The sequence below is a fragment of the Lithobates pipiens genome, unplaced genomic scaffold (assembly GCF_037356315.1).
Source record: "Lithobates pipiens isolate NorthernLeopardFrog02 unplaced genomic scaffold, aLitPip1_a1.2 Scaffold_18, whole genome shotgun sequence".
NCBI classification, from domain to species: Eukaryota; Metazoa; Chordata; class Amphibia; order Anura; family Ranidae; genus Lithobates; species Lithobates pipiens.
The window spans coordinates 616067120-616093739 of record NW_027507758.1 but is presented as its reverse complement, the minus strand read 5'-3'; the positions used below and the strand labels follow the sequence as shown (position 1 = coordinate 616093739).

Genomic DNA, 26620 nt, shown 5'->3' with positions numbered 1-26620 from the left:
TTGCGTTACAGAGGAAGTCTAGGGCTAGAATTATTGCTCTCGCTCTACCGATCGCGGCGATACCTCACATGTGTGGTTTGACAGCCGTTTTCCTATGCAGGCGCTACTCACCTATGCGCTTGCTTCTGCGCACGAGCTCGTCGTGACAGGGTGTTTTTAAAAAACTTCTTTTTTTAAATTGATTTTATTTATTTTTACACTGTTTAAAAAAAAAATGCATCACTTTTATTCCTATTACAAGGGATGTAAACATCCCTTGTAATAGAAAAAAGCATGACAGGACCTCTGGCTAAGAATTGAAAAAATGACATTAAAAAAATATACCTTTAAGAGGTATGGGCGGAAGTGACGTTTTTACGAGTGGGGGCCATCTTAGCCTCACTCGTCTCTATACCCAGGACCCGATCGCCTCCGCTGCTACTCGACGGCTCCGGTAAGCGGCGGAAGGGGGGGAGGCACCTCTCCCGCTGCCGATAGCGGTGATCTCGGGGTGAACCCGCCGGGGAGACCACCGTTATCGTACAGACGACCAGCGCCTGAAGAGATGGATATCTCGGTTGTGGCAGCAGCTGCTGCCGTTACCGAGATATCCCTCTTCAAAAACAGGACGTACATCGGCATGCACTGGTCATTAAGTGGTTAAAATCAGGGGAAAATCGCGGGTGTGTGTTATACGCCGATCCTCCGTGATTTTTGAGCCTCTGGGCGGCTTTCAGCCGCCTTCGGCCCTTCTCGGCGGCCAAAAAACGGCCAAAAATGGCCGAGAGCGGCCGAAAGCTGGCGAGAAGGGCCAAAGGCAGCCGAAAGCCGCCGAGAAGGGCCGAAGGCGGCGAAAGCCGCCAAGAACTACCGGGCGCCGCTGAGATACACAGGACATCTCGGCGGCGCCATTTTTAAAAATAAAACCTGAAAATAACACTGACAAGGGGACAACGATGGACAAGGCTGCATTGCAATGATAGACAAGGCTGCAATGATGGACAGGCTGCATGACAAATCTGCATATGACACTGACAAGGCTGCAATAATGGACAGGCTGCATGACAAGGCTGCAATGAGGACAGGCTGCATGACAAGGCTGCAATGATGGACAGGCTGCATGACAAGGCTGCAATGAGGACAGGCTGCATGACAAGGCTGCAATGATGGACAGGCTCTGCATGACAAGGCTGCAATGATGGACAAGCTGCATGACAAGGCTGCAATGATGGACAAGCTGCATGACAAGGCTGCAATGATGGACAAGCTGCATGACAAGGCTGCAATGATGGACAAGCTGCATGACAAGGCTGCAATGATGGACAAGCTGCATGACAAGGCTGCAATGATGGACAGGACACATGACAAGGCTGCAATGATGGACAGGCTGCATGACAAGGCTGCAATGATGGACAGGCTGCATGACAAGGCTGCAATGATGAACAGGCTGCATGACAAGGCTGCAATTATGGACAAGCTGCATGACAAGGCTGCAATGATGGACAGGCTGCATGACAAGGCGGCAATGATGGACAAGCTGCATGACAAGGCTGCAAATGACACTGACAAGGCTTCAGATGGACACTGATAAGGCTGCATTGATGGGCATTTAAATGTAAGGTTTTTTTCCTTAAACTTCCCTCCTAAAAGTTTTTTTCCTTAAAATTCCCTCCTAAACTTGGGGTGCGTGTTATATGCTGATAAATACGGTGTATATGAATTGTGGTCGGCAAATGGTTAAGAAGTTTCCTCCCAATGATAGAGTTCCCATGTAAAGATTTGTATATTCTAATCATATCCCTCTTAAGCATCTCTTCTCCAGTGAGAATAGCATTAACCACTTGCCGACTGCCCACAGTATATACATGTCATTCGATATGGCATCTACTTAAAGTGATCCCAGTGGCGGATTACCCATAGGATCACTTTTAGAGGCGGCAGGAGAGGTGACCCCCCCCCCCCCCAGCCGCTTTCCAGACGTTTCCGGGTTTACAGGACCATCAGTAAACCCAGAAACAATTTGATACATCTGATGGATAGACAGGAAGTAGCGTGAGGACAAGATGACCCCCATTCTGCTCTATACCCTTGGAGGACCAGAGCGACCTCTGACATCACTTCTGTATCTCGGGCATAAAGAGATGTTTTTTTTTTTTTTTAGTCTAAGTGTCAAAAACATTTTTTTTCTTCTTTTGCTTTCAAAGGTAAATGGGAGATCTGGTCTTTCTAACCCCAGATCTCTCAATAAAGAGGACCTGTCATGCTTTTTTCTATTACAAGTGATGTTTACATTCCTTGCAAAAGGGATATAAGTGATCAAAAATAAAAATAAAGGGACAATGTAAAAATAAAAAGTAAAATAAATAATAAAAACAAAATTTAAAGCGCACTCATGTGCAGAAGCGAGCACAATACGCAAGTCGTGCCCGCATATGTAAACAGTGTTCAAACCACACATGTGAGCTATTGGCGCGATTGTTAGAGTGAGAGCAATAATTCTAGCACAAGACCTCCTCTCTTACTCCAAACAGGTAACCTGTAAATTTTTAAACGTCGCCTATGGAGATTTGTAAGTACCGTAGTTTGTCGCCATTCCAATTTTCCAATGCAATTTTAAAGCATGACGTGTTAGGTATCTATGTACTCGGCGTAACCTTTTCTTTCACATTATACCGAAAAATTGGGCTAACCTTAGTGTATTGTTTTTAAAAAAATAATTAAAGTGTATTTTTTTCCAAATAAATTGGGTATGAAAGACCATTGTGCAAATACAGTGTGAACTAAAATATTGCAACGATCGCCATTATATTCTCTAGGGTCTCTGCTAGGGGTTCTAAGTGATTTTCTAGCAAAAAAATATTAATTAAAACTTAAAAAGTTCCAGTAAAACTGCAGCGGCTGGTCGGCAAGCAGTTAACATTGTGGCTCAGGTATGGTAAAATAAAAGTGTGGCAGGGATGGGTTTTTCTACAATGGAGTATATAGGTAGAAAGTATCAGAGATACAGTATGTGATTTTCAACTGAGTCCCACCACCCTGGCTATAATTTTGGTCCTGAAAGAGGGAGTAAGGATCACCATACATGGTACAATCCATCCATGCAATCTCTATAAAATCAACCTTAAATCTACCAAATCTATGTAATATGAGCACCAACCTAATCTATCCAATTCGTTTTTATCCAATCGGGCAGTTCTAATATTACATAGTTGATGGTAGATCTAAGGGTGTATAGTGAATGGTCAGCCTAATGCCGCGTACACCCGGCCGGACTTTCCGGCAGAATAGGTCCGACGGTCTTCCCGACGGAGTTCCGACGGTTTTCCCAACGGAGTTCCAATGGTCTTCCCGACGGAGTTCCAATGGACTGCCGAACAAACAGACTTGCCCACACACAAACGGACCAAAGTCCGTTCGTTTTGAACATGATGACATACGATGGGACTAGAAAAGGAAGTTCAATAGCAAGTAGCCAGTAGCTTCCATTGCGTCGTATTTGGTCCATCGGACCAGCATACAGACGAACGGTTTTCCCGATAGGAATTGAGTCCGTCGGAAAGATTTGAAACATGTTCTATTTCTAGATCCGTGTGACTTTTTTCACAAAAACAATCTGATTATCACACACACGTTCGGAATATCCGACGGAATGATTCCGTCTGACCTATTCTGCCAGAAAGTCTAGTTGTGTGTACGCGACATAAGAGGGTACCATGTCTTTAAGCCAGACTGAGACTGAAGCGCCTCTAGGGAGTTTAGAATGGTGGCTTCCAGCATAGTAGAGGAGTTGCTGATTTCTGGCTTGAGTCACCAATTTTTAGTGGCCATAAATTATTTATAGAATTCTGGTGACTAGCTAGTCCACCCTGTAGACTAATGCCGTGTACACATGGTCGGACTTTTCGACAGCAAAGGTCCGATGGAACGAATCCGGCAGACAATTCGATCGTGTGTGAGCTTCATTAGTCCTTTGCTGTCGAAAAATCAGACGGACTTTAGATTTAGAACATGTTTCAAATTTTCTCGAGTCCAGTCGAAAAATTAGTTCGTCTGTATGCTAGTCCGACGGACGAAAACCGACGCTAGGGCAGCTATTGGCTACTGGCTATGAGCTTCCTTATTCTAGTCCGGTCGTACGTCTTCATGGTCGAATCCATCGGACTTTGGTGTGATTGTGTGTGGCCAAGTTCATTCAGAAAGTCCGTCAGAAGTCCGCTGAAAGTCCGTCGGGAAGACCTTCGGACCTAGTCTGTCAGAAAGTCCGGTTGTGTGTATGCGGCATTAGACCCCTTTCACATGGGCGTTCTGAAGTATTGCCAACCGCCCGTAGATTTACGGCAGCCCGTAAATGTAACCCCTTTTTCAGGCTGTCCGTTATGGGCACCGATGCCCGTAAAAAAGATGGCCGCGAGCCGACCATGCAACTACGCATGCGCCGTTTCCGAAGCCGGCTGGGCTCGGGAAAGCTTGTACACGCTCGGGCAGGCGGCGCATGCGCAGTAACATAATGCTGCTGCCCGGCGTCACTTTTGAATAGACGATCGGAACACTATGGCGGTCGGTGGCTCCTGCAGTGCACTCGCCATAGGCAGAAGTCCAGAAGAGCCAAGCAGGGGTGAGGAGGAGGAGAGTAAAACTGTGGGGGATATCAGAGAGAGAGGAGGACATCGCTGGGAGCCCAGAGGGTGAATCCGCGGCATGCAGGGAAGGCTGGGACAGAGAGTCTCTGATGTGGTCTGTCCCCCATAATATTACTTCTCCACATCATCAGTGTGCTGTGTCCTCCTCCTGTGCCCTTTCACCTCTCCACAGGTCAAGGCAGCACTGTGCTGCCCTGAACTGTGGAGAGGTGAAAGGGGCACAGGAGGAGGTCACAGCACATTGATGATGTGGAGAAGTAATATGATGGTGGACAGAGGAGGAGGCTACTGTGAGGGGGTGTGGAGGACACTATCATGTTTGCAGTCTCTGTCCACCTCCTGCAGTATGTCCGCAGCCTCTGTCCACCTCCTGCAGTATGTCCGCAGCCTCTGTCCACCTCCTGCAGTATGTCCGCAGCCTCTGTCCACCTCCTGCAGTATGTCTGCTGCCTCTGTCCACCTCATGCAGCATGTCCACAGCCTATGTCCACCTCCTGCAATATGTCTACAGTCTCTGTCCACCTCCTGTATCATGTCCGCAGCCTCTGACCATCTCTTGTCTTTTATCATGTCTGCAGTCTCTGAGGGGGATCCTAGAAAGGAGTCAAGAGTGGGAGCGCCACCGGGATGGTGGTTAGAGAAAGACGTGTGTGGACTGTGGAGAGGAAACTATAGAATAAAACCAGAGCCACCAAACTGGAGCTGTCTGACTGAGCCCTGCACAGTGCACCTGAAAGGAGGTCAGTGACAGCGCCACCAAGCCGGTCTGGGGGGGGTCACTGATGTAAGGAGGGGAATGAATACAATAATGTAATGGGGCACTGATATAAAGGTCCCCCCTATATTAGTAACCCCCCCACCTTAGTGTATTCACTCTGCAGAAGGTGGCCTCTATTCATCAGAGCCCCCCTCCACTTCAGAGTTCCCCCTTACATCATGATCTGCAGGGTTCCCCTTTACATAAGAGTTCCCTTGCACTATAAGGGGGAATCCTGCAGACTCTGATGTGAGGGGGAATTCTGTGCTGGCTGGGTTATAGTAACCTAACCTTCATGTAAATTGATAAATATGTTTTTTGACTTTTGTTTAACTTAAACACATAGCTGATAGCATTAGCTATGTGTTTATAGTTCAAATATTGATATTTGCACTGTTTAGCACTAAAAACAGTTATTTTAGGTACTTTTTTGCAGTGCCAGTAAAGAATGTGGATCTGCCAGTAAATTTCATGATTTTTTTGCCAGTAAAAAATTGGTGCCGTTTGTAAATTTTGTCCTGCCAGTAAATTTCACTTCGGGGGTTGGCAACACTGGCGTTCTGTTTGTCTGTTTTTCATTCATCTGTTGTTGGATGAAAAACAATCATCAATGCATCTCTATAGAAAAACAGATGTAAATAGATGATCTATTTGCATCCCTTTACATCCGCTTGTCAACATCCGTTTTTTTTGGACCGGATCAAAGCCCTATTTTTCTCCCGTTAAAAAACTAGAACGGACAAAAAAAACATGTAAATGGACAAACGGTCCATTTTGCATTGGTAGTAGATGTAAAAAAAAAAACTGATGTAAAACTGCTAAGAAACCAATAAATTACTGATGTAAACTGATCCGCTTTTGTTGTTGTTGAAAAAACGTGACTAACCTGATGATAAGCTATTAGAAGATATTTTTTTTTTATGGTAAAAACTATATATATTTTTAGAGAAGAGATATGAAGAAATATGAAGATGTATGAATATATACACGCACAAGTATGTGTGTGTTTCTGGACATCATATGTTTAGTGAATGATAGTTGGTATTTTATGATAGAAAAATTATTAATATAAAAATCTTTTTTATTTACAAACACATAACTTAACCTATAAATTCTATATTGGGACAGGCCTAGATAATAAATCCCTACATTAATGGTTATGAAGAAAGTAAAACCTTCGAAACGCGTCAGCCAGCAGCGGTTTGCGCGTCTTCTCTTCAGTATCTGGAGACTGCTATCTGTGGATGGACTGTCACAAGTCAAAGATTGTTACAAGTGTGATTTTCTCTCTACCCTTGTGAGTAGTTTTTAATTATGTTTTTTCTTAATATATCAAAGGATAATACACAAGGCTGGTGCGCCCTCTCTTTTCTGTTTTCCCGTTAAATAGGAGTTTGACCTATGCCTTCTGGCCTATGCTGATCCAACTTCACCTTATGACTTACATGTTGATGCCAGCCATGATTGGTTAGGTGGCGTGTTGTTCCAGGAGCATGGAAGACACCTATGATCTGTTGCCTTTGTGAACCAGAGCCTTTCTCCCACTGAAAAGACCTATCCCACACACAAGCTGGAATTCCTTGCCATGAAGTGGGCAGTAATAGACAAGTTGAAAGGCTATCTGTATGGTGCAGACTTTGAGGTAAAGACCGATAATAATTCACTCACCTACATACTCACCACAGCCAAGCTGGATGCCACAGGACATTGATGGGTGGCTGCCCTATCAAGGAAACCCTATGACCCTGAGACTTACCCAGAAGAGTGGACCCGACTGACTTCAGAAGGGTTTCAAGTTTTATGGCAAGTAGATGCGTATTGTGTCAAGGGAGCAACAGGGGCTAAAATCATTTGTATCACTGCTGAGTAGGGATGAGCCGAACACCCCGGTTCGGTTCGCACCAGAACCTTCGAACGGACCGAAAATTCATACGAACTTTAGAACCCCATTAAAGTCTATGGGACTCGAACGTTCAAAATCAAAAGTGCTCATTTTAAAGGCTAATATGCAAGTTATTGTCCTAAAAAGGGGTTGGGGACCTGGCTCCTGCCCCAGGGGACATGGATCAATGCAATTTTTTTTTTTTAAACAGACGTTTTTTCGGGAGCACTGATTTTAATGATGCTTAAAGTGAAATAAAGTGAATATTCCTTTAAATATCGTGCCTGGGGGGTGTCTGTAGTATGCCTGTGAAGTGGCACGTGTTTCCCGTGTTTAGAACAGTCCCTGCACAAAATTACATTTAACAGAAAAGAAGTAATTTAAAACTGCTTGCGGTTTTAATGTAATGTCTGGTTCCGGCAATATGGATGAAAATCATTGAGAAAAATGGCAGGCCCTATATACTCAGAACAGCAGTATACAGGCGGTGCAAACAAGACAGGGACTGTGTAGGTTTGTTGTGTTAAGTAGAATCTGTTTGTAATTTTGACATGGTACATTTTTAAAGTGTAGCTCCAGTCAAAAAATCTATTTTTAAGCTTTTTGGAAAACATAGGGAAGGGTTATCACCCCTGTATAATTTTTTTGTCCGTCTGTCTTTGTTCATCTCACTTCCTGTTGTCTCCTTCCGTTTGCAAGTAGGAGACGTTTGTAAGTTGGATGTTTGAAAGTAGGGGTCTGCCCAGTGGCGGCCCGTCCATAGGGGGCGCCCGGGCGCCGCCCCCCCTGTGTGGTCACAAAAAAAAAAAAAAAATGTAAAAAAAAAAAAAAAAGTTTTAAAACTGCCCCTTTAAAAAAAAAAAAAAGTTCTTTAAGAGGAAGTGCTCGAGCGCCGGTAACAGTGCACGCCGGGAAACGCCACGCCAATGCAATCATGAGATTGCAGGCGTGGCGCTTCATTTGCGGGCGTTTAGCCCGCCTCAGGGCGCTTTCTGAAGCGCTGAGTAGCTTCCGCCCGGCGCTGTAGTATGTGTTACTACGGCCGGGCGGGCAGTTTGATTGACATCTGAGTTGACTCAGATGTCACTTCCTGTCTTCTCTCTCCCATCTCACCTGAGAGAGGAAACAGGAAGTAAGAGGAGTAGAGCGGTGTGCAGGAGAGGAGCGGCTGTGGAGAACACGGAGAGGAGCACACAGTCAGGTAAGTGGGCTTCTGATTTCATGTGCTATTAGCAGATAACCTAAACCTACCTATGTTGAAATAGAGATCTGCTGATTTCCATCCAACTCTTTAATAGAGGAAGGATGTAATAACATGCCAGAGGTGATAAATCACTGGAGCTTTTCTCCTCCCCCTGCTCTGCACTTCCTTCCAAGCTTCTCCTCTCTGAGTTCAGCTCATTCTTCACACTGACTCTGCTAGAGAACATAGCCAGAGCTGAGCCTAGCCACCCAGGAGCAACATGGACCTGAGAACCCTTGCAATCCTCACCCTCCTGCTGGGGACTATTTGCCTCTCTGATGGTAAGTGCACAGGGCATCCTTCCACAAAAAGTATATCATTGTCATCTGTTTATTAACACAGGGAAACATTATTGTTCAACTTCCACACGTCGGATTTCTGTGTATTGTTTTGGCACCATGGCTCGTTTTATTATATAAACTGGTGTAGAAAGTGTTATTGATTTACATTAGCAGTCCCATCTGTGCGGTGTGATCTGTATATGATGATGGTGATTCGTTTTCTGGTGTTTGCACAAAGCGAGATAAATGAGAAGGGAGAGGAGAACATGTGTTGAGCAGGGTCAGGCTTTACAAAGCACATTCGTTATTTGTGCACGAGTTGCTCTAAGTGTGGTTGGTTTTTGTGGTGATGAGAAGTGCAGACTGTTGAAATGTGGCTTCTCCCTGTGCAGGTGTTGGAGTGGTTTGGTGTTACTTTACCTGCTTACTTTGTATTGGTTTCCCTGCTCAGTCATGGATCCATTACAGTTGTTCCATGTGTTGTGTTTGTGCTGACATAAGCATTGTTCTGGGTGTGGCTTATGAGAAGTGGGAGGGGCCAACCGTGGATGGGCGGGGTCTTGCGCCCCCCCATCCTAAAACTTCACCAGCCGCCACTGGGTCTGCCCTATATGCTCTGTGGAAATTTGGCCCTAAAGTGTTGGTGTTGCCACAAGTTAACACTGTAAGCCCTCAAAGTGACTCTTGGTGGGCGCTGGAGCACCCTGCTGTGAACTATTATATCAAGAATTGTAATTACATGCCATTGTTGAACAGTGGTAGAAAAATTGGGCCTTTGGTGGTTGTGGTGCTGGTGCCACAACACTGTAAGTCCTCACAGTTACTCTCGGTGGGCGCGGGAACGGGCCCTGCTGTGAAATATTATATCAGAAATTGTAATTACATGCACCTGTTGAACAGGGGCTGAAAAATTGGGCCTTAGGCACTGGTGCCACAACACTGCAACACCTCAAAGAAACTCTAGTTTGAGAGCAGGAATGAGCCCTGCTGCAAAGTATTGCATCAAAAATTGTAATTACATGCCCCTGTTAAACAGGGGCAGAAAATTGGGCTTTAGGCACTGGTGCTGGTGCCAGGACACTGCAACCTCTCCCAGATACTCTAGTTGGAGTGCAGGAATGAGCCCTGCTGCAAAGCATTGCATCAAAAATTGTAATTACATGCCCCTGTTAAACAGGGGCTGAAAAATTGGGCCTTGGCCGCTGGTGGCGGTGCCCAGAACCAAAAATGTTCTTCAAAGCTATCAGCAGGATCATTGAGGAGGAAGAGGATAGTCAGTCAACATAACAGGATAGTCACTCAGCATCAGCATAGGCAGTCTTGAAGGGATTTGACATTTCAAAAAAAATTATTCGGTTACATCAGCTTCAGGTGCTTGGTAACTGGTGGTGACCCAAGACTGATTCATCCTTATGAAGGTCAGTCGATCAACCGAGTCGGTGGACAGGTGCACCCTGTGATCGGTTACAAAGCCTCCAGCAGCACTGAATGTGCATTCCGAAAGAAAGCTGGATGCAGGACAGGCCAGTAGCTCAATTGGATACTGTGCAAGCTCTGTCCAGTGATCCATCCTCAAGACCCAGTAACCCAGAGGATTTTCCGTGGCAAAGGTGTCCAAGTCTGAAGTGCTAGCAATTTAGCCAAGCTAGCATTCAACCGCTGGTCATGTGGATGGCTGGGAGTGAACTTCTTTCGACGGTCCAGCAGCTGGGGCAGGGAAATATGCCTGCTACAATCGGATGTCGGTGTACTGCTAGCAGAGTGCCCGCAAGTACTTGGCTGTGACACACCTAATTCTACACCTTCATTCCTCTCAGTGCAGGTTTCTGAGAGGACTGAAGGTATAGTGGGGTTGGAGATCCCAGCTGATGAGGAGCAAGGTGAGGTCCGCTTTGTTCTTTGGTGTGGGTCTTTAAGGTACGCTTGCCAACAAGCTGCATGGCAGGTCAACATATGTCTGGTCAAGCATGTGGTGCCCAAGCGGGTGATGTTTTGGCCATGCGAGATACGCTTGAGACATATGTTGGAAATAGCAGCAGTGCAATCTGACGCACTTGTCTCAAAAAAGGCCCACACCAAAGAACTTTTTGAATAAAGCGCAGAGGCAGCGCCCTGCACAGCGGAGCTCTGCTGTGTGATTCAGTCCGTGTGCTGCCCTTAAGCTGGCTCTTGAGGGCATCCTGCCTCATTGGAGATGTTCCTACTCCTCCTCTCTCCTATCAGGCACCCACGTGGAGTCAGTGACCTCATCATCCCCTCCCTCCTCATCACTGGAGCAAACCTGGCAGTATGCTGCAGCTGGGGGAACATGACTGCCAGATTACTGTCCTTCTTGAGCATCCCCTCTCTCTGGGCTCACGCTACTGCCTTCCTCTAGCTGGGTATCATCATCAGAGCCTTCAAAACGCTGGGCATCCTCCTGGAACATGTACTCAACACTTTGGTCAAACAGTTGGGGGGACTCCTCAGGAGGACATGGTGGGTCTAGGGAAGGAGTGACTGATGACATTGAGACGAGGGAAGAGGACACATTGACAGCTGCTTTGCCAGTACCCTGAGCCTGGGTGAGAGAGGATGAGGAGGGCTTGGTCATCCACTCTACCAAGTCTTCAGCATGTTGTGGCTCAACACGTCCAGCTGCCAATAATAAGGACAAGCATGTCCCATGGCCACGTGCTGATGACGATGCACCGCGTCCACGAGCAGCACTGTTGCCTCTAGACACAGAGCCTGATTGCCCTCTTTTATTGGCTTGTGACTGTCTGCCTCTCCTTGTTGGCCTTCCAGACATACTAATGGCCTGCAGGGAGATGAGAACAGCAGTAATTGAGGTAGCTTTAGGTGCACACTGAGCACATGACACAGTACACCGACTGTGATTATTGCAGCTGCCTGCCTGTGGTATAGGATCTGAAGAACACGAGCAATTGGGGTAGCTTCAGGTGTATATTGTGCAGGAGGCACAATACACCAACTCTAACTGCACTAGGTTCAATCACAAGAAAAGAAGACACTGTCCCTGCCTATCCTTCTCTCTCTGAACGCCGCAACACACTACACAAGGCCGCCGCGCAGGTAGCCTTATATAGTGTGGGGCGTGTACTAAACCTCCTGAGCTATAATTGGCCACAGGCATCCTGCTCTGCCTCGCTGCTGGCGCTGTGATTGGCCAAGCATGCGGGTCACAGTGCATGCTTGGCCAATCATCAGCCAGCAATGCACTGCGATTGCACAGTGCATTGTGGGCCGTGAGCGCCACACGAATATGGCGCGAACGGCCCACAAAGTTCTGGCTTCGCCAAAAGAGCGAACAGCCGGTGTTCGAGTCGAACCCAGCTCATCCCTACTGCTGAGGAGTTCTACAGTAGCCTCAAGTGCTTGGGCACTGTCTACATGAAGCATCCTCTAGTGTGCTATAAGTGTAAATAGATTTTTGTTTAGTGTAGTTAAAATTGTTCAGGCTTTCTGGGTTGGGCAGAGATTCAGGGAGATCTGGGTGACTCACAGGCAGCATCACTGAGACCTCCCCCCTACTTCTCGAACTTACTAGAAACTTCCTGAAGAATGGGAGGGGAAGTAAAGTGGAGCTGTCTGGAGTATTCATTAGGAACATGACCAATCCCCAACATATGGGTTGGCAGGGGGCAGGCCCTCTCATATACTCAGGCTCAGCCCAGTTGGGGCAGTGGAGTTCAAGTGAAAGATGTAGATGGAGTGTTAGGCTGTCAGTGGCCCTTGTGGGTGCCCCTTATTCTGGGGGGGGGAACCTCGGGCCTGGGATCGGGTGCGGAAGTGTCCCTTCTCATGACACATGGAAGGATCCTGATCAGGAGACATGGGAGCAAGGTTAAGGACAGCAGGAGAACATTGCCAGGCAAATCTCCAGGAAGAAAGGCAGCCAGGAGGGCTGGTGAATGTAAAGTCAGAGGACTGAAAGGCATACCCAAGAGGTCTGGGTGGAAGCAGTCTGGAATGGATGTAGAGTGCGCCATTAAGGAAAGGTAACGTCCCTGCCCATGCCCGCTGGACCATGAGTCCGCGGTAATATGCACCTTACTGCTGTCCAACGAGGCCAAAACATTGCCTTTCACATGCTGGTAGAGAGCCGGAATGGCCTTCCATGAAAATAAATGGCATTTTGGAACCTGCCACTGAGGTACAGCACATTCCACAAATTCACGAAAGGGGGCAGAGTATACCAGCTGAAAAGGCAGCAGTTGCAGTGCTAGCAATTTGGCCAAGCTAGCATTTAGATGCTGAGCATGTGGATGGCTGGAACTGAATTTCTTTTTTGCGGTCCCAGATGAGAAGCAAGGAGAAGTCCGCCTTTTTCTTTGATGTGGGTCTTTCAAGTTCTGTTGCCAACGGACTGCATGGCAGGTCGTCATATGTCTGGTCAAGTATGTGGTGCCCAAGCGGCTGCTGTTCTGGCCACGCTTGATCCGCTTCAGACATAGGTTGCAAACAGCAATGGTGTGATCTGCTGCACATGTGTCGAAAAAGGCCCACACCAAGGAACTTTTAAAAGTCAGCAGGGAGTCAGCAGCGCCCTGCACCTGCGGAGCTCTGCGGTGTGATGCAATAGGGTGGCTGCCCTTAAGCTGCCCCCTAGAGGACATCCTGCCTCGTTGGAGTTGTGCCTCCTCCTCCTCTCAGGCACCCAAGTAAAGTCAGTGACCTCATCATCCCCTCCCTCCCCATCACTGGAGCAAACCTGGCAGTGTGCTTCAGCTGGGGGAACATGACTGCCAGTTTCTTGTCCTTCTTGGGCACCCCCTCTCTCTAGGCTCACGTTACTCCCTTCCTCAACCTGGGAACCAACTTCAAATCGCTGCGCATCCTCCAGCAGCATGTACCCAACACTGTGGTTGAATAATTCTGGGGAGTCCTCTGTGCATGATGGTGGGACTATGAGTGACTGTGGACAAGGAGCTGGTGGAATAGGCCGCTTTGGCAGCTGCGCTGGAAGGCAAACTACTCTGAGCCTGGGTGACAGAGGATGAGGTGGATGAGGACAGCTTTGTTATCCACTCCACCAACTCTTATGCATGTTGTGGCTCAATAACACAACCAGCAGCAGAAAAAAAGGACAAGCATTCCCCACGGCCACCTGTAGAGGATGCAGCATGTCCACGGCCAGCACTGCTGACTGTAGACACAGAGGCTGCTTGCCCTCTTTTAGTGGCCTGTGAGCATCTGCCTCTCCTTGGTGGCCTTCCGGACATGATGTATATTTTGTTTTGCAACACCACACTACACTGTATTAGATACTGTGTACACCGCCTGCACTGTATTAGCAACTGTACTGTGACTGCACTGTATTGTGTACTGTTTATACCACCAGAAGTGTAGTAGAAACTGTACACACTCTATTAGATACTGTGTACACCACCAGAAAAGTAGTAGAAACTGTACTATGGCTGCACTGTATTGTGTACACCACCAGAAGTGGAGTAGAAACTGTACACACTGTATTAGATACTGTGTACACCACCAGAAAAATTGTAGAAACTGTACTATGGCTGCACTGTATTGTGTACACCACCAGAAGTGTAGTAGAAACTGTACTACGGCTGCACTGTATTTTATACTGTGTACACCACCAGAAGTGTAGTAGAAACTGTACACACTCTATTAGATACTGTGTACACCACCAGAAAAGTAGTAGAAACTGTACTATGGCTGCACTGTATTGTGTACACCACCAGAAGTGGAGTAGAAACTGTACACACTGTATTAGATACTGTGTACACCACCAGAAAATTTGTAGAAACTGTACTATGGCTGCACTGTATTGTGTACTGTGTACACCACCAGAAGTGTAGTAGAAACTGTACTACGGCTGCACTGTATTTTATACTGTGTACACCACCAGAAGTGTAGTAGACACTGTACACACTGTATTAGATACTGTGTACACTGCCTAAAGTGTATTAGAAACAGTACACCACAGAATGCAATGTAGATATAGGCTACACTGGTTGCAGAGTGTATATATATATATATATATATATATATATATATATATATATATATATATATATATTTAATACACCGTCTGAAGCATATTAGAAACAGTACACCATGGAATGCACTGTAGATATAGGCTACACTGGATGCAGAGTATATATATATATATATATATATCAAATACACTACCACTAACTGAATACCCTGCCTGCTTAATCTAACTCAAGCTATCTCTCTGTCCACGCCAACAACACTACACAGGGCTGCTGTGTAAGCTGCCTTATATAGTGTGGGGCATGGATTTAGTCCCCCTGAGCCATGATTGGCCAAAGGCTCCCTGCCTTTGGTCAATTATGTCACTCAGAAGAGAGCGCTGTGATTGGCCAAAGCATGCAGGTCAGGTGCATGCTTTGGCTAATCATCGTACAGCAATGCACTGCGTTCTCACAGTGCATTATGGGGTGTTCCATGGGGCTCGAATTTGCCACGAACGCCATAATGTTTGCTGTTCTACGAACGGGTGAACACCCAATGTTCGAGTAGAAATTATGTTCGACCCGAACATCAAGCTCATCCCTAATCCTAGCTTAGCACACAGAAGCCACTTATTAATTTTATAATTTTATATCTTTAAAGAGGGCAGTTCATAAAATATATACAAAGAAAAGAACTAAAAAAAAAGACAAAAAGGACATACACCGATTAGCTGTGAAAATAAGAAAAGAATAAAAACTGAAATAAACTTTTCTGAGATTTATCCTGTGGCGAAAGCATGTCAGAAAGTTGCAATTCACTGGGTTTCGAACTTGCTCCATGTTATTCGCCCCAGCTCATGCTCCTTGTTTTAATGAGATATGGATGTGGGCTGGACTCTGATGGCTGCATTGGGGATAGGATTTCCGACACCAGCACGTCAGTCCAGTTGCAACAAGACCAATCACTGCTTGGCTGTCATAAGTGGGCTACATACAAAGTTTTCATTTTTATAAATCTGTTTTATTAATTTTTCTACATAGAAATGAAAACTTGAATACTCCAAGCTCAGCTACCCATGCAGGAGAGCAAATGGGAAAAACATATTGAGGGTTGGCATTTACAAAAAGAAACAATTGGTTCACGTAGCAGACCACATCATTCCAGGGCAGACTTCGAGCCGTCTTCTCATAAATAAGGCAGCAAGGGGATTGGGTATGTAGCGATAGTGATGGTTCTGACCCAGAGGAGGGGGCATCATGGGGCTGTGAAGGGATCTTCAAGCCATTGAGCCCATGCATTATGAAATTTCTTTTTCCTGCTCTATTTTCATACGTATCCTGATAAAGTGAAAGATTGGGGTTGAATAAGTGTTTCCGAAAGATAACCGGGAGGGGCAGCTTTTTTCCAATTCATCATAATCAATTTTCCAATATAATAGAGTAGTAGGCGAAAGAGTGTTCTCTCAGCAACTGTGGGGTCCATGTGTTCCACCAGGCCCAGCAGACACAGCTTTGGATCCAGGGTAAGGTCAGAAGAGGCAATTGCATTGATGACATCCACCACCTCTGCCCAAACCTGTGAAATGAGGGAGCATGTCCAAAAAATGTGGAAGAAATCAGCTTCAGATTAACGACATTGCCTGCATGTTGAGGGTAAGGTTGAGTTCAACTTGTGAAGCCTAGACAGAGTGTGGTACACTCTATGGGGGACTTTGAATTGGGCCAGCCTTTCCCTGGCAGAGACTAGTTGTTTAAACGGGGTGTCCTAGACATTGGACCAGTCCTCCATTATCAATATTCGGTATATCTCATTTATTCTGAAGGCCAGAAAGATCTGAAAAAGTATTGAAGATTAGGTGTTGGTAAAGTGAGGAGGCTGGTTTTGAAAGGTGGTCGATATGTGAGAGCAGGCTAGGTACAAGTCCTGGTGAAGAAATTGATTACGGAAGGCGTGCGATATCTACATAGACAGATCTAAACTGGTGGTACAGTGGTAAGTTATATTTTGATCTAATGGCTGCAAAGGACATTAGTTTCCCTTCACTCACAATATGTCCTAGAGTTTTTATTTTCAACTTGGCCCAGCCCTGAGAGGGTCAGGAAGCATGTAAAAATGAGTCAGGGTGGGGTTATTCCACAATCGGGTGAAAGGGCAGGAGGAGTCTGCTGTTTCCACTTAGGTCCCATTGACCAAGCTTTAATAGTGGTCTTCATAAAGTGGGAGGGGGGGGGGGGGTCGGGGAATAGAGAGCTTTAATGCCTCCAGGGAATTTAGCATAGACAGAGTGATTGCTCAGGTTTGGCTCTAGCCACCAATGGGAAGTAACAAGTTGCGTGACCAAAAATTATTTGTAGAAATCTGGCATGGCTAAGCCACCCTGTGAGGTTAGTCTAGTAAGTGTGGCAAGTTTGTTGTAAAGTATGATTTGAGTAAGCTCTTTAAAAAGGATTTGGGGATCCAGGTGAGTGAATTTTGAAACAAGCATAAAAACATTAAAAGGACCTTCATTTTGAACAAATCTATACCACCAATTAGAGAGAAGGCCAGGTTTCTCAACGTCTTCAGCCGTAACTTAACCTCAGAGAGTTATGGGATTAGATTCAGGTCTACATATGATTTAACATCACAAAAATTCACAACACTCTAATGTCGCGTACACACGATCGCACATTCCGACATCAAAATTCATGTTTTTTTTCAGATGGATGTTGGCTCAAACTTGTCTTGTATACACACGGTCACACAAATCTTGTCGGAAATTCCGAACGTCAAGAACACGGTGACGTATGACGAGCCGAGAAAATTGAAGTTCAATAGCCAGTGCGGCTCTTCTGCTTGATTCTGAGCATGCGTGGAATATTGTGCTTCGGAATTGTGTACACACGATCAGAATTTACGATAACGGATTTTGTTGCCGGAAAATTTGAGATCCAGATCTCAAATTTTGTTTGTTGGAAATTCCCACGGAAAATGTCCGATGGAGCCTACACACGGTCAGAATTTCCGACAACAAGCTCCCATCGAACATTTGTTGTCGGAAATTAGGACCGTGTGTACGCGGCATAATAAGTAAATGTTTGAATCCATTTCAGCTACAAGTTCCGGGGCACCAGGCAGGGTTGCCAACCGTCAGCAATTCAATGGATGATTTGTAAAATACGGCTTCTCATCTCTGTAAGATCATTGATTCATAGCAAGATCTGATTTCTGTAAAAAACGATTATTGCACTCAGGACAGACACACGGCTTCTCCCTGTGTGAAACCTCTAATGAGTGTAAAGATGGGACACCCGTGAAAACATTTTGGTCAATCAGGGAAAGAATTTGGCTTCCCATCTCTGTGAGAGCTTTGATGTTTAACAAGGGTTGATTTCTTTGAGAAACATTTCTCACACTCAGGGCAGGAATATGGCTTCTCACCGGTGTGAGATCTTTGATGTCTAACAAGAGCTGATTTCGTTGAGAAACATTTCTCACACTCAGGACAGGAATATGGCTTCTCACCTGTGTGAGATCTTTGATGTATAACAAGGGCTGATTTCTTTGAAAAACATTTCCCACACTCAGGGCAGGAATGTGGCTTCTTACCTGTGTGAGATCTTTGATGTCTAACAAGGTTCAGTTCCTTGGAGAAACATTTCTCACACTCAGGACAGGAATATGGTTTTGCTCCTGTGTGAGATCTTTTATGCCTAACAAGACTTGATTTGTCTGAGAAACATTTTCCGCATTCAGGACAAGAATATGGCTTCTCTCCTGTGTGACATCTTTGATGTACAACAAGGTTTGATTTCTTTGAAAAACATTTCCCACACTCAGCACAGGAATGTGGCTTCTCACCTGTGTGAGATCTTTGATGTCTAACAAGGTCCGATTTCTTTGAGAAAAATTTCCCACACTCGGGGCAGGAATACGGCTTCTCGCCTGTGTGAATCCTTTGATGTGTGTAAAGATGGGACTTCTCTAAAAAACATTTCCCACACTCAGGACAGCAATAGGGCTTCTCCCCCGTGTGAGACATCTGATGTCTGTAAAGATGGGCTGCCCGTGAAAAACATTTCCCACACTCAGGGCAGGAATGTGGCTTCTCTCCTGTGTGAATCAACTGATGTGTGTAAAGATGGGCAGCCCGTGAAAAACATTTCTCACAATCAGGGCACGAATATGGCTTCTCGCCTGTGTGAATCATCTGATGCGTGTAAAGTTTGGATTGATGTGTAAAGCATTTCTCACATTCAGTGCAGGAGTACGAATTCTCCTCAATGTGAGAACTTTGATGTTCAACAAAATTTGTTTTCGCGCTCTCTACTGCGTGAGATCTTTGATGTATAACAAAGTTTGATTTCCGTCTATAACATTTCCCACATTCAGAACAGGAATACGGTTTCTCTCCTGTGTGAGATGTCTGATGACTAACAAGGCCAGATTTCTGTGAAAAACATTTTCCACACTGAGGGCAGGAAAATGGTCTTTCCCCTGTGTGAGACTGCTGATGTCTGTAAAGATGGGACACATGTGAAAAACATTTCCCGCACTCAGAACAGGAATACGGTTTCTCTCCTGTGTGAGATCTTTGATGACTAACAAGGTGTGATTTCTGTAAAAAACATTTCCCGCACTCAGGACAGGAATAAGGCTTCTCTCCTGTGTGAATCCTCTGATGTGTGTAAAGATTGGACTTGCGTGAAAAACTTTTATCACATTTAGGGCAGGAGTACGGCCTCTCCCCGGTGTGAGATCTTTTATGTATTACAAGGGTTGATTTCCTTGAAAAGCATTTTCCACACTCAGGACAAGAACAAGGCTTTGTCCTCATGTGAGACCTCTGATGTATATAAAGGTGGGACAGCTGTGAAAAACATTTCCTGCACTTGTTACAGGAATACGGCTTCTTGCCCGTATGAGCTCTGTAATGTAGGATGAGTTCTGATTTTTTGAAAAAATATTTCCCGCATTCAGAACAGGAATGAAGCCTCCCACCCGTATGAGATCTCTGATGTACAGTAAGACTTGATTCAGAGTTAAAGCTTTCCCCACATTCAGGACAGGAAATTTTCTCCTCCCCCTGAATTCCGGCACCATCCCTTACAGTAAGAGGTTGTTGCCCAGAGTCAGAGGGATTTGATGGTCCAACCACACTGTGAATTCCTCCATCCATAACGGAGCTCATTGTCTTTTCTCCTACAAAATCTCTTGTGATGTCCTCATCTTCCATTTTACAGCTTAGATATAAAGTGAGATGATCCTTTGAGGGTTCCTCTATGGCGTGCCCTGCAATAATATAAAAACATGATCAATAGATACATGAGAGTGAGTTCACCTAAATCAAGATTCCATCTGGAACAGGTAGATTTTTGTGAGCAGATGTACTCTGTAGATGTCCCAACCAGCTGCGATTTCCCCTCTTCAGTAAAAAAAGGGCCCTTTGGTCCTCCTCCCAGATCACTTCTACATTTACAGTGATGTGATCTCTGATAACGAAGAGGTTCAAAGATAAAACTTGAAGACCTTTCAGCATAGAACAAATAACTATGGGCCTAGGCTTCTGGTGATAAGCAGTACTGGAGGGTGCGAGGAATACTTTCTGTTGCAAAATGTGTTTTTCAGTTTTCTATATTCCTCCTTACTTTTCATCCCAACAAGGCTGTTAGTGCTAGTAAGTTCAGTCCTGGCTAGGCCCTCCCTGTTTCTTCCATGTCTCTCAGTTACTGTTAGTTCTGCTCAGAGAAAGGGCTTAGGAAACGGATTGTTTTCCTGCCCTTCAAAAAGACTGGAAAATGCTAGCTTAAGTTGCGCTGGATTCAACTTCTGTGTCTCATTGAGAATTGAAGCTGCCTGTGGATGGTGCCAAGTCAGCAGGTGACCATATTGTCCAGACCAACCGGTTCTAGGGAGGTCTGTCAATACATAAAGCTGCATTTCGAACAGAACAGTAGGGTCACTATGAACCCCTTTGTCATTAACACTGGGGGGAGGGGGTGGACCCTGACTGAGCACCCCCATATTTTTATAGGGGGCTTCCCGGTTCTGAAAAGCTTTTTTGGGGCAGATTTGTGGGGAAGAGGAACTTGTCCTGGAGTTGAGGTTTTGTGCCAGGGGGGCACTCATACAAAGTAACCCCTCCCCCCTTATTTTGGGAGTATGTGGCCTGGTATTGTTCAGGATTGGAATTGAGGGACGCATACTCATTCCTCCTTTCCTTTCTGGTTACATAGTTAGTCAGGTTGCATGTTCAGAGAACGGTCTTGTTTGTATTTTTCAGGAGGCACCCTTTTTGTTGTGTGATTAGCTTCTGGTATAAATGAAGAGAGCAGGCATAAGTGTAAGCTGCCATTTACCCGCAAATTAAACAGCATCTTTTTTATTTGTAAATAGTTAGTATACATTGTATTAATAAAATATTTCTATAGCTTTTTTCTCCATAAAGATTTAGTGATGTTATTTAAGGGAGTTTAGCATTTTTAATGTTTCACATTATTGCAATCACTGCTCCCCGACAAACAGGACTTTACATTTTTTATTTTTTTTGGGTACATGTCTCCCAGGGCAGTGCCCATCCCTCCATTAGTTTGACAACCCCTTGCCTATTAGCATAGAAAATGACCATTACTGATTTCTAAGATTCAACTCCCATTGATTCTTGGATTCAGGATCCGAACTTCGATAAACTTTGTTCAACCTGCCCTGAACTGGACTCAGGTACAGCTCATCACTATACATAAATCATGTCTGAATACATAAATTGTATCTGCAACACAGAGAAGGGGGTTTATCTGAGAGAAAAGAAGATATAATGCGCAGGACGGAAATCAGTACAAGGAGGTGACTATTAACAACTCATGATGTCCCTTATCTCCTTCCCTACTCTGAACCAATCAGTGTTCAGTTACAGAGCAGATAATAAAAGAATATATTCTGGCTCACCTGTGATCTCTGTAGAAGTGTCCTCCTCTTTGATTTTCCTCGTCATTCCAGCCTCCTCCGTATATTGCTGATCATCCCTCACATTCATCTCTTCTACTTCACCTTCTACTTTTATGTCCATCAGATCTTCACCCTAAACCAACAGAATGGCAGAAAATAACACCGTCAAGAATGCACACCCATGGAGACTCACCAACCGAGATGAGGACCTTGTTTGGTGGAGGAGGAATGAGGAAAGAGCTTACTCTGAACAGGTAAAAAAGTGCAATAATTATCACAGCCTGCAATACCACTAGCCACCACTGAAGTAAAACTTCACCCAAAGCCTGGCCACACACACACACACACACACACACACACACACACACACACGCAGATACAAATCTTGCATACAATCTGGTGTAAGGGTTGTGGAGACACTTAGTAATTCCCAGATACTTCTGTAAGTCCCTAAGCTATACCATGACCTAGAATCTTGGCATAATCACTTTTCCCACTGCCCACACACACCAGACACATGACTTAGGATGGCTTGCCACCACCTTCATTTTATAAGCTGACTGGTTTGCTAGGGAACCCCACACACACTCTGATTCCTGTCTGCCAGATACAATAGTTTATAAACACTGATGCTAATCTGCATGCAGTTTCATACAGATTAACAATAAATTTACACCAAGAATACGGTCACTGGTAACACATGGCAACAATCACTCTCTTTTTCTTTTTTTTTTTTTTTGAAAGGTGTTTATTTTGATTTTACAGCAAAAAATACAACAGACACGGACTTACATTACAGGCGTGTTATGCCTCGTACACACGACCGGACTTTCCGGCAGACTAGGTCCGATGGTTTTCCCAACGGACTTTCGGCGGAGTTCCTATGGACTTTCCGAATGAACGGATTTGGCCACACACAATCACACCAAAGTCCGATGGATTAGAACGGGATGACATACGACCAGACTAGAACAAGGAAGTTCATAGCCAGTAGCTGCCCTAGCGTCGTTTTTTGTCCGTTGGACTAGCATACAGACAAGCTGATTTCCCCATAGGAACTGGGTTTCCGGCAGGAAAAATTTGAAACATGTTCTATTCCTAAAGTCTGTCAGATTTTTGGACAGCAAAGGTCCGATGGAGCCCACACACAAATGTCTGATGGATTTGTTCCGTCGGACCTTTGCTGTCGAAAAGTCCGGTCGTGTGTATGTGGCAAAAGGTGGTTATGACTATACCAAGTCATGTACTAATTAGTGTGCACCATGTATATGCAAATAGCGGACCTCCAGCTGTTGCAGAACTACAAATCCCATGAGCCATATCAAGACTTTGATAGCCACAAGCATGACACCCAGAGGCAGAGGCATGATGGGACTTGTAGTTTTGCAACAGCTGGAGCTCCGCTAATTGCATATCCCTGGTGTATTCCAAGCTGGCAGTTTGTGAAGGAACATAAAGACCCAAACAGCATTCATACATACACACATTCAAACCCACAGCACATATACGACACCATATCAACAACAGACTTTCAAGGTATGAATTCTTAGTTTAGTACACAGAAGTCACTTATTTCGAACATTTGTTTAACCACCGAATGAATAACTGTAGCCTCAGTCAGCAATGCTAGCAGTGAGGAGTGCCTACATATTTGCTCCTTTAACAGGCACTAATGTTTCTTCGGGGACCAAAGACCTTTGGTGGTGGGAGTGTGTAGCCCTGGTCAGCAATGCTAGTGGAGAGGAGCAGCTGTAGTTTTTATACTTACATAGTTGTTAAGGTTGAAAAAAAGACATCAGTCCATCTAGCGTGGGTGTGTGTAAGTATTATGTCCCTACCATTTTCCATATCCCTGAATATAGTGTTCTATAAGATGTCCTAAGTTTTTTTTTTTTTAATTAGCTACATTTCCCGCTGCAACCACCAATTGTGGAAGGCAGTTTCACATCCTTATCGCTCTAACAGTAAAAATCCCTTACACAGTTTAAGGTTGAACCTTTTCATGTCCAACCTCATTAAAGTGGTTGTAAACCCTTACAACACACTTTGACCTACAGGTAAGCCTAGATTAAGGCTTACCTGTAGGTCCAAGAAATATCTCCTAAACCTATACGGTTTAGGAGATATTTGCCGGAAGACAGGCACCGCTGTCTATGGCACATGCGCCGTAGACAGCGGCGCGCAGGCGCACTGAGCGCGGCATTCTCAGCGACGGAGCTAGCCGCGCGAGTCGGCTCCCGTGCGAATGACAGCGGCGGAGCTGCGAGACCCCACCAAGAAGATGGATGCGCCGGACTACAAGGGACAGCGGTGACTTCGCTGGCTCCTGTGTCAGGTAAGTGACACATAATGGACTACTATGCGATGCATAGTAGTCCATTATGCTTTACCTTTGCAGGGAATGAAAGAGGAAGTAAACTCATCAGGGTTTACTTCCTCTTTAAGTGGCCACGTGTCTTCATGAGTGACCTGTCACTGAACAGTTTCCTCACAACGCTGGAATCACTATTAAGATATTTGGGTATCACTATCATATGCCCTGTTCGACGTCTCTTTTCCAGGGAGAATACGTTTAATACTTGTAGTCTTTCCTCATAACTGAGGTACTCCAGCACTCTTATTAACTTTGTTGCCCTTCTCTGGACTCTTTCCAATTCTAGTACATCTTTCCTGAGGACTGGTGACCAGAACTGGGTGACATATTCAAGATGTGGCCGAACCAGAATTTTGTAAAGTTGCAGAATTATAGTTTTATCTCTTGAGTAAATACCTTTTTTAATGCATGCTAATATTCCGATGGCCTTGCGTGCTGCAGCTTGGCATTGCATGGTATTGCTGAGTCTGTCATTAACTAGGACCCCCAGAGCTTTTTCAATCCTCGATTACCCCCGAGGTTCTCCCCTAGCGTGTAACTTGCATTCATATTTTTAAACCCCATTTACATTTCCCTACCTTGAACCTCATTTTCCATGTGTTTGCCCAGTCCTCCAATTTATTGAGGTCTTTCTGTAGCGTTTGAATATCCTGTTGTGAAGTTATTACCCTGTATCATCAGCAAACATTGAGATTGAATTATATATAACCAACCTCTATAGCAGTGTTTCTCAACCAGGGTTCCGTGGAACCCTAGGGTTCCTCAAAAGGTTGTTAGGGGTTCCTTCAGCATTTGGAAATTTCTGCCTCTCAGATAAGTTCCCACTGACACCATTGATCTGGTAATTCTTCCAAAATGACCACAACTGTAAGGACCATTCTTCCCACTGACCATCACACTAATGTATCATGAGCTGTAGATTTCTTATTTTTATCAGGGGTTCCCCGTGACCAGAGAACTATTTCAAGGGTTCCTCTGTGTTGAAAAGGTTGAGAAAGGCTGCTCTATAGCATATATGAACAAGAATTGTTCCCAGGACAGAGCCCTGGGGCGCCCCACTTATAATTGCAAACCATGTAGAAAAAAGCTATTTATCACCACCCTTTGGGCATGCTTCCTGCAACCAGTTGCCATCCTAATACATATATTATCATCGATGCCCACAGACCTCAATTTTTTGATTAAGTGTTTATGGGGTACTGTGTCAAATGTTTTAGCGAAATCTAGATACACTACATCCACAGGCCTTCCCTTATCCAGATTACAGCTCACGTCCTCATAGAATGTTAATAGGTTGGTCTAGCAAGAACGATCTTTCATAAATCCATGCTGGTTACTACTAATGATACTTTTCTTATCTGCAAGTTCCTGGATATGGTCCGTTATCATCCCCTCGTGACTAGCCTGCAGTTATCAGGTATGTATTTTAGCCCTTTCTTGAATATTGGTACCATGTTAGCTTTACGCCAATCGTCTGGTACCATTCAAGTCAAAATGCCTTTCTTAAAGGTCTGGCAATGACCTGGCTAAGTTCTTTGAGGACTCTTGGGTGCAAACCATCTGGTCTTGCTGATTTGTTCATATTAAGTTTTTCTAGACTTTTTAGAACATTAGCTTCTGTTAACCACAAGGGCACATTCCTCGCTGTGTTGGTAACCCTATCATCTTGTCTATCAAAACTCTCCTTTTCCATAGTAAAATCTGAGGAGAAGAAATTATTATTTTTTTTTTGTGTAATCAGTATTTATTGCAATATAACAGAAACAGAAACATAAAAAACAGTACTGGTCCAACATCACATTGAAGTGCAATACTTATCGGCCTAAATAAAAAAAAAAAAAAAAGGCCGTTCTAGTGCTTGAATAACAGCATGTAAGTTGAACATTTAAACAGACTTAAAGAGAAAGGTCTTAGAGCCATAAAGAGAAGGAGAATGTCTTGGGTATATACATACATAGCCGGTGGGCTGGGAAACCCCGATAAGTGCCAGGGTGAAAAAGGAAACAAGTGCCTCAACCAATAGTGGGACAAAACCCGGCAGGAAGGGACCTGAGAAATGGACACCGTCCCGGCACTAGGGTAGAGGGGGGGGGCCTCAACAGCCGCCAGCTGCCCCCTCCACCACCAGCGCATCCCGGGAGCTGGTGTCACCACAGAGGGTCTGCCGAAACGCCGCCCTCTGCCAAGCCCAGAAATTCCCTCCTGGCATCCCAAGCGTCAACAAAGGGATCCCAGCCCACCACCTACTCGCTTCGGCAGTTCAGGCTACATGACATTCTGACCCAAGAAAGGTGGAAAGATGAGGAAGGAGAAGGGAAAGAGAAAAGGTCAGCAAGGGGTAGAAAGGAAAAACGATAGGGACAGGAAGAGAATGGGAAAAGTAGGCCAATTTACCTGAGCATAGTCACCAAATGTCCGCTCCTTCCGCACCGGGCACACCACTCTCCAGCTTCAATATTCACAAGCATTATGCCTTCGCTAAGAGCTTCCAGGAGGAGATCCAGTCCCCCCCCGAGCTCCGCCTAGTCTAAGAGTTCTAAGGGTGGGGTCTGCCAGTTCCAGCAGAGCCACGTCTAAACTGGAGGGCATATGGT

At 45.2% G+C, this 26620-nt stretch overlaps 1 protein-coding gene across 1 annotated transcript in view; it reads right to left on the bottom strand.

Annotated features, from left to right (window-relative positions):
- The window catches only part of LOC143989276 (uncharacterized), a 78804-nt gene that overhangs the window by 31103 nt on the left and 21081 nt on the right, over positions 1 to 26620 (bottom strand). The window contains exons 7-8 of the mRNA XM_077489351.1: positions 21653 to 21785; positions 18083 to 19999 (exon numbers count right to left, since the gene is read on the bottom strand). Coding sequence (XP_077345477.1) covers positions 18083 to 19999; positions 21653 to 21785 — 2050 coding nt within the window. The remainder of the gene's footprint in view (positions 1 to 18082; positions 20000 to 21652; positions 21786 to 26620) is intronic.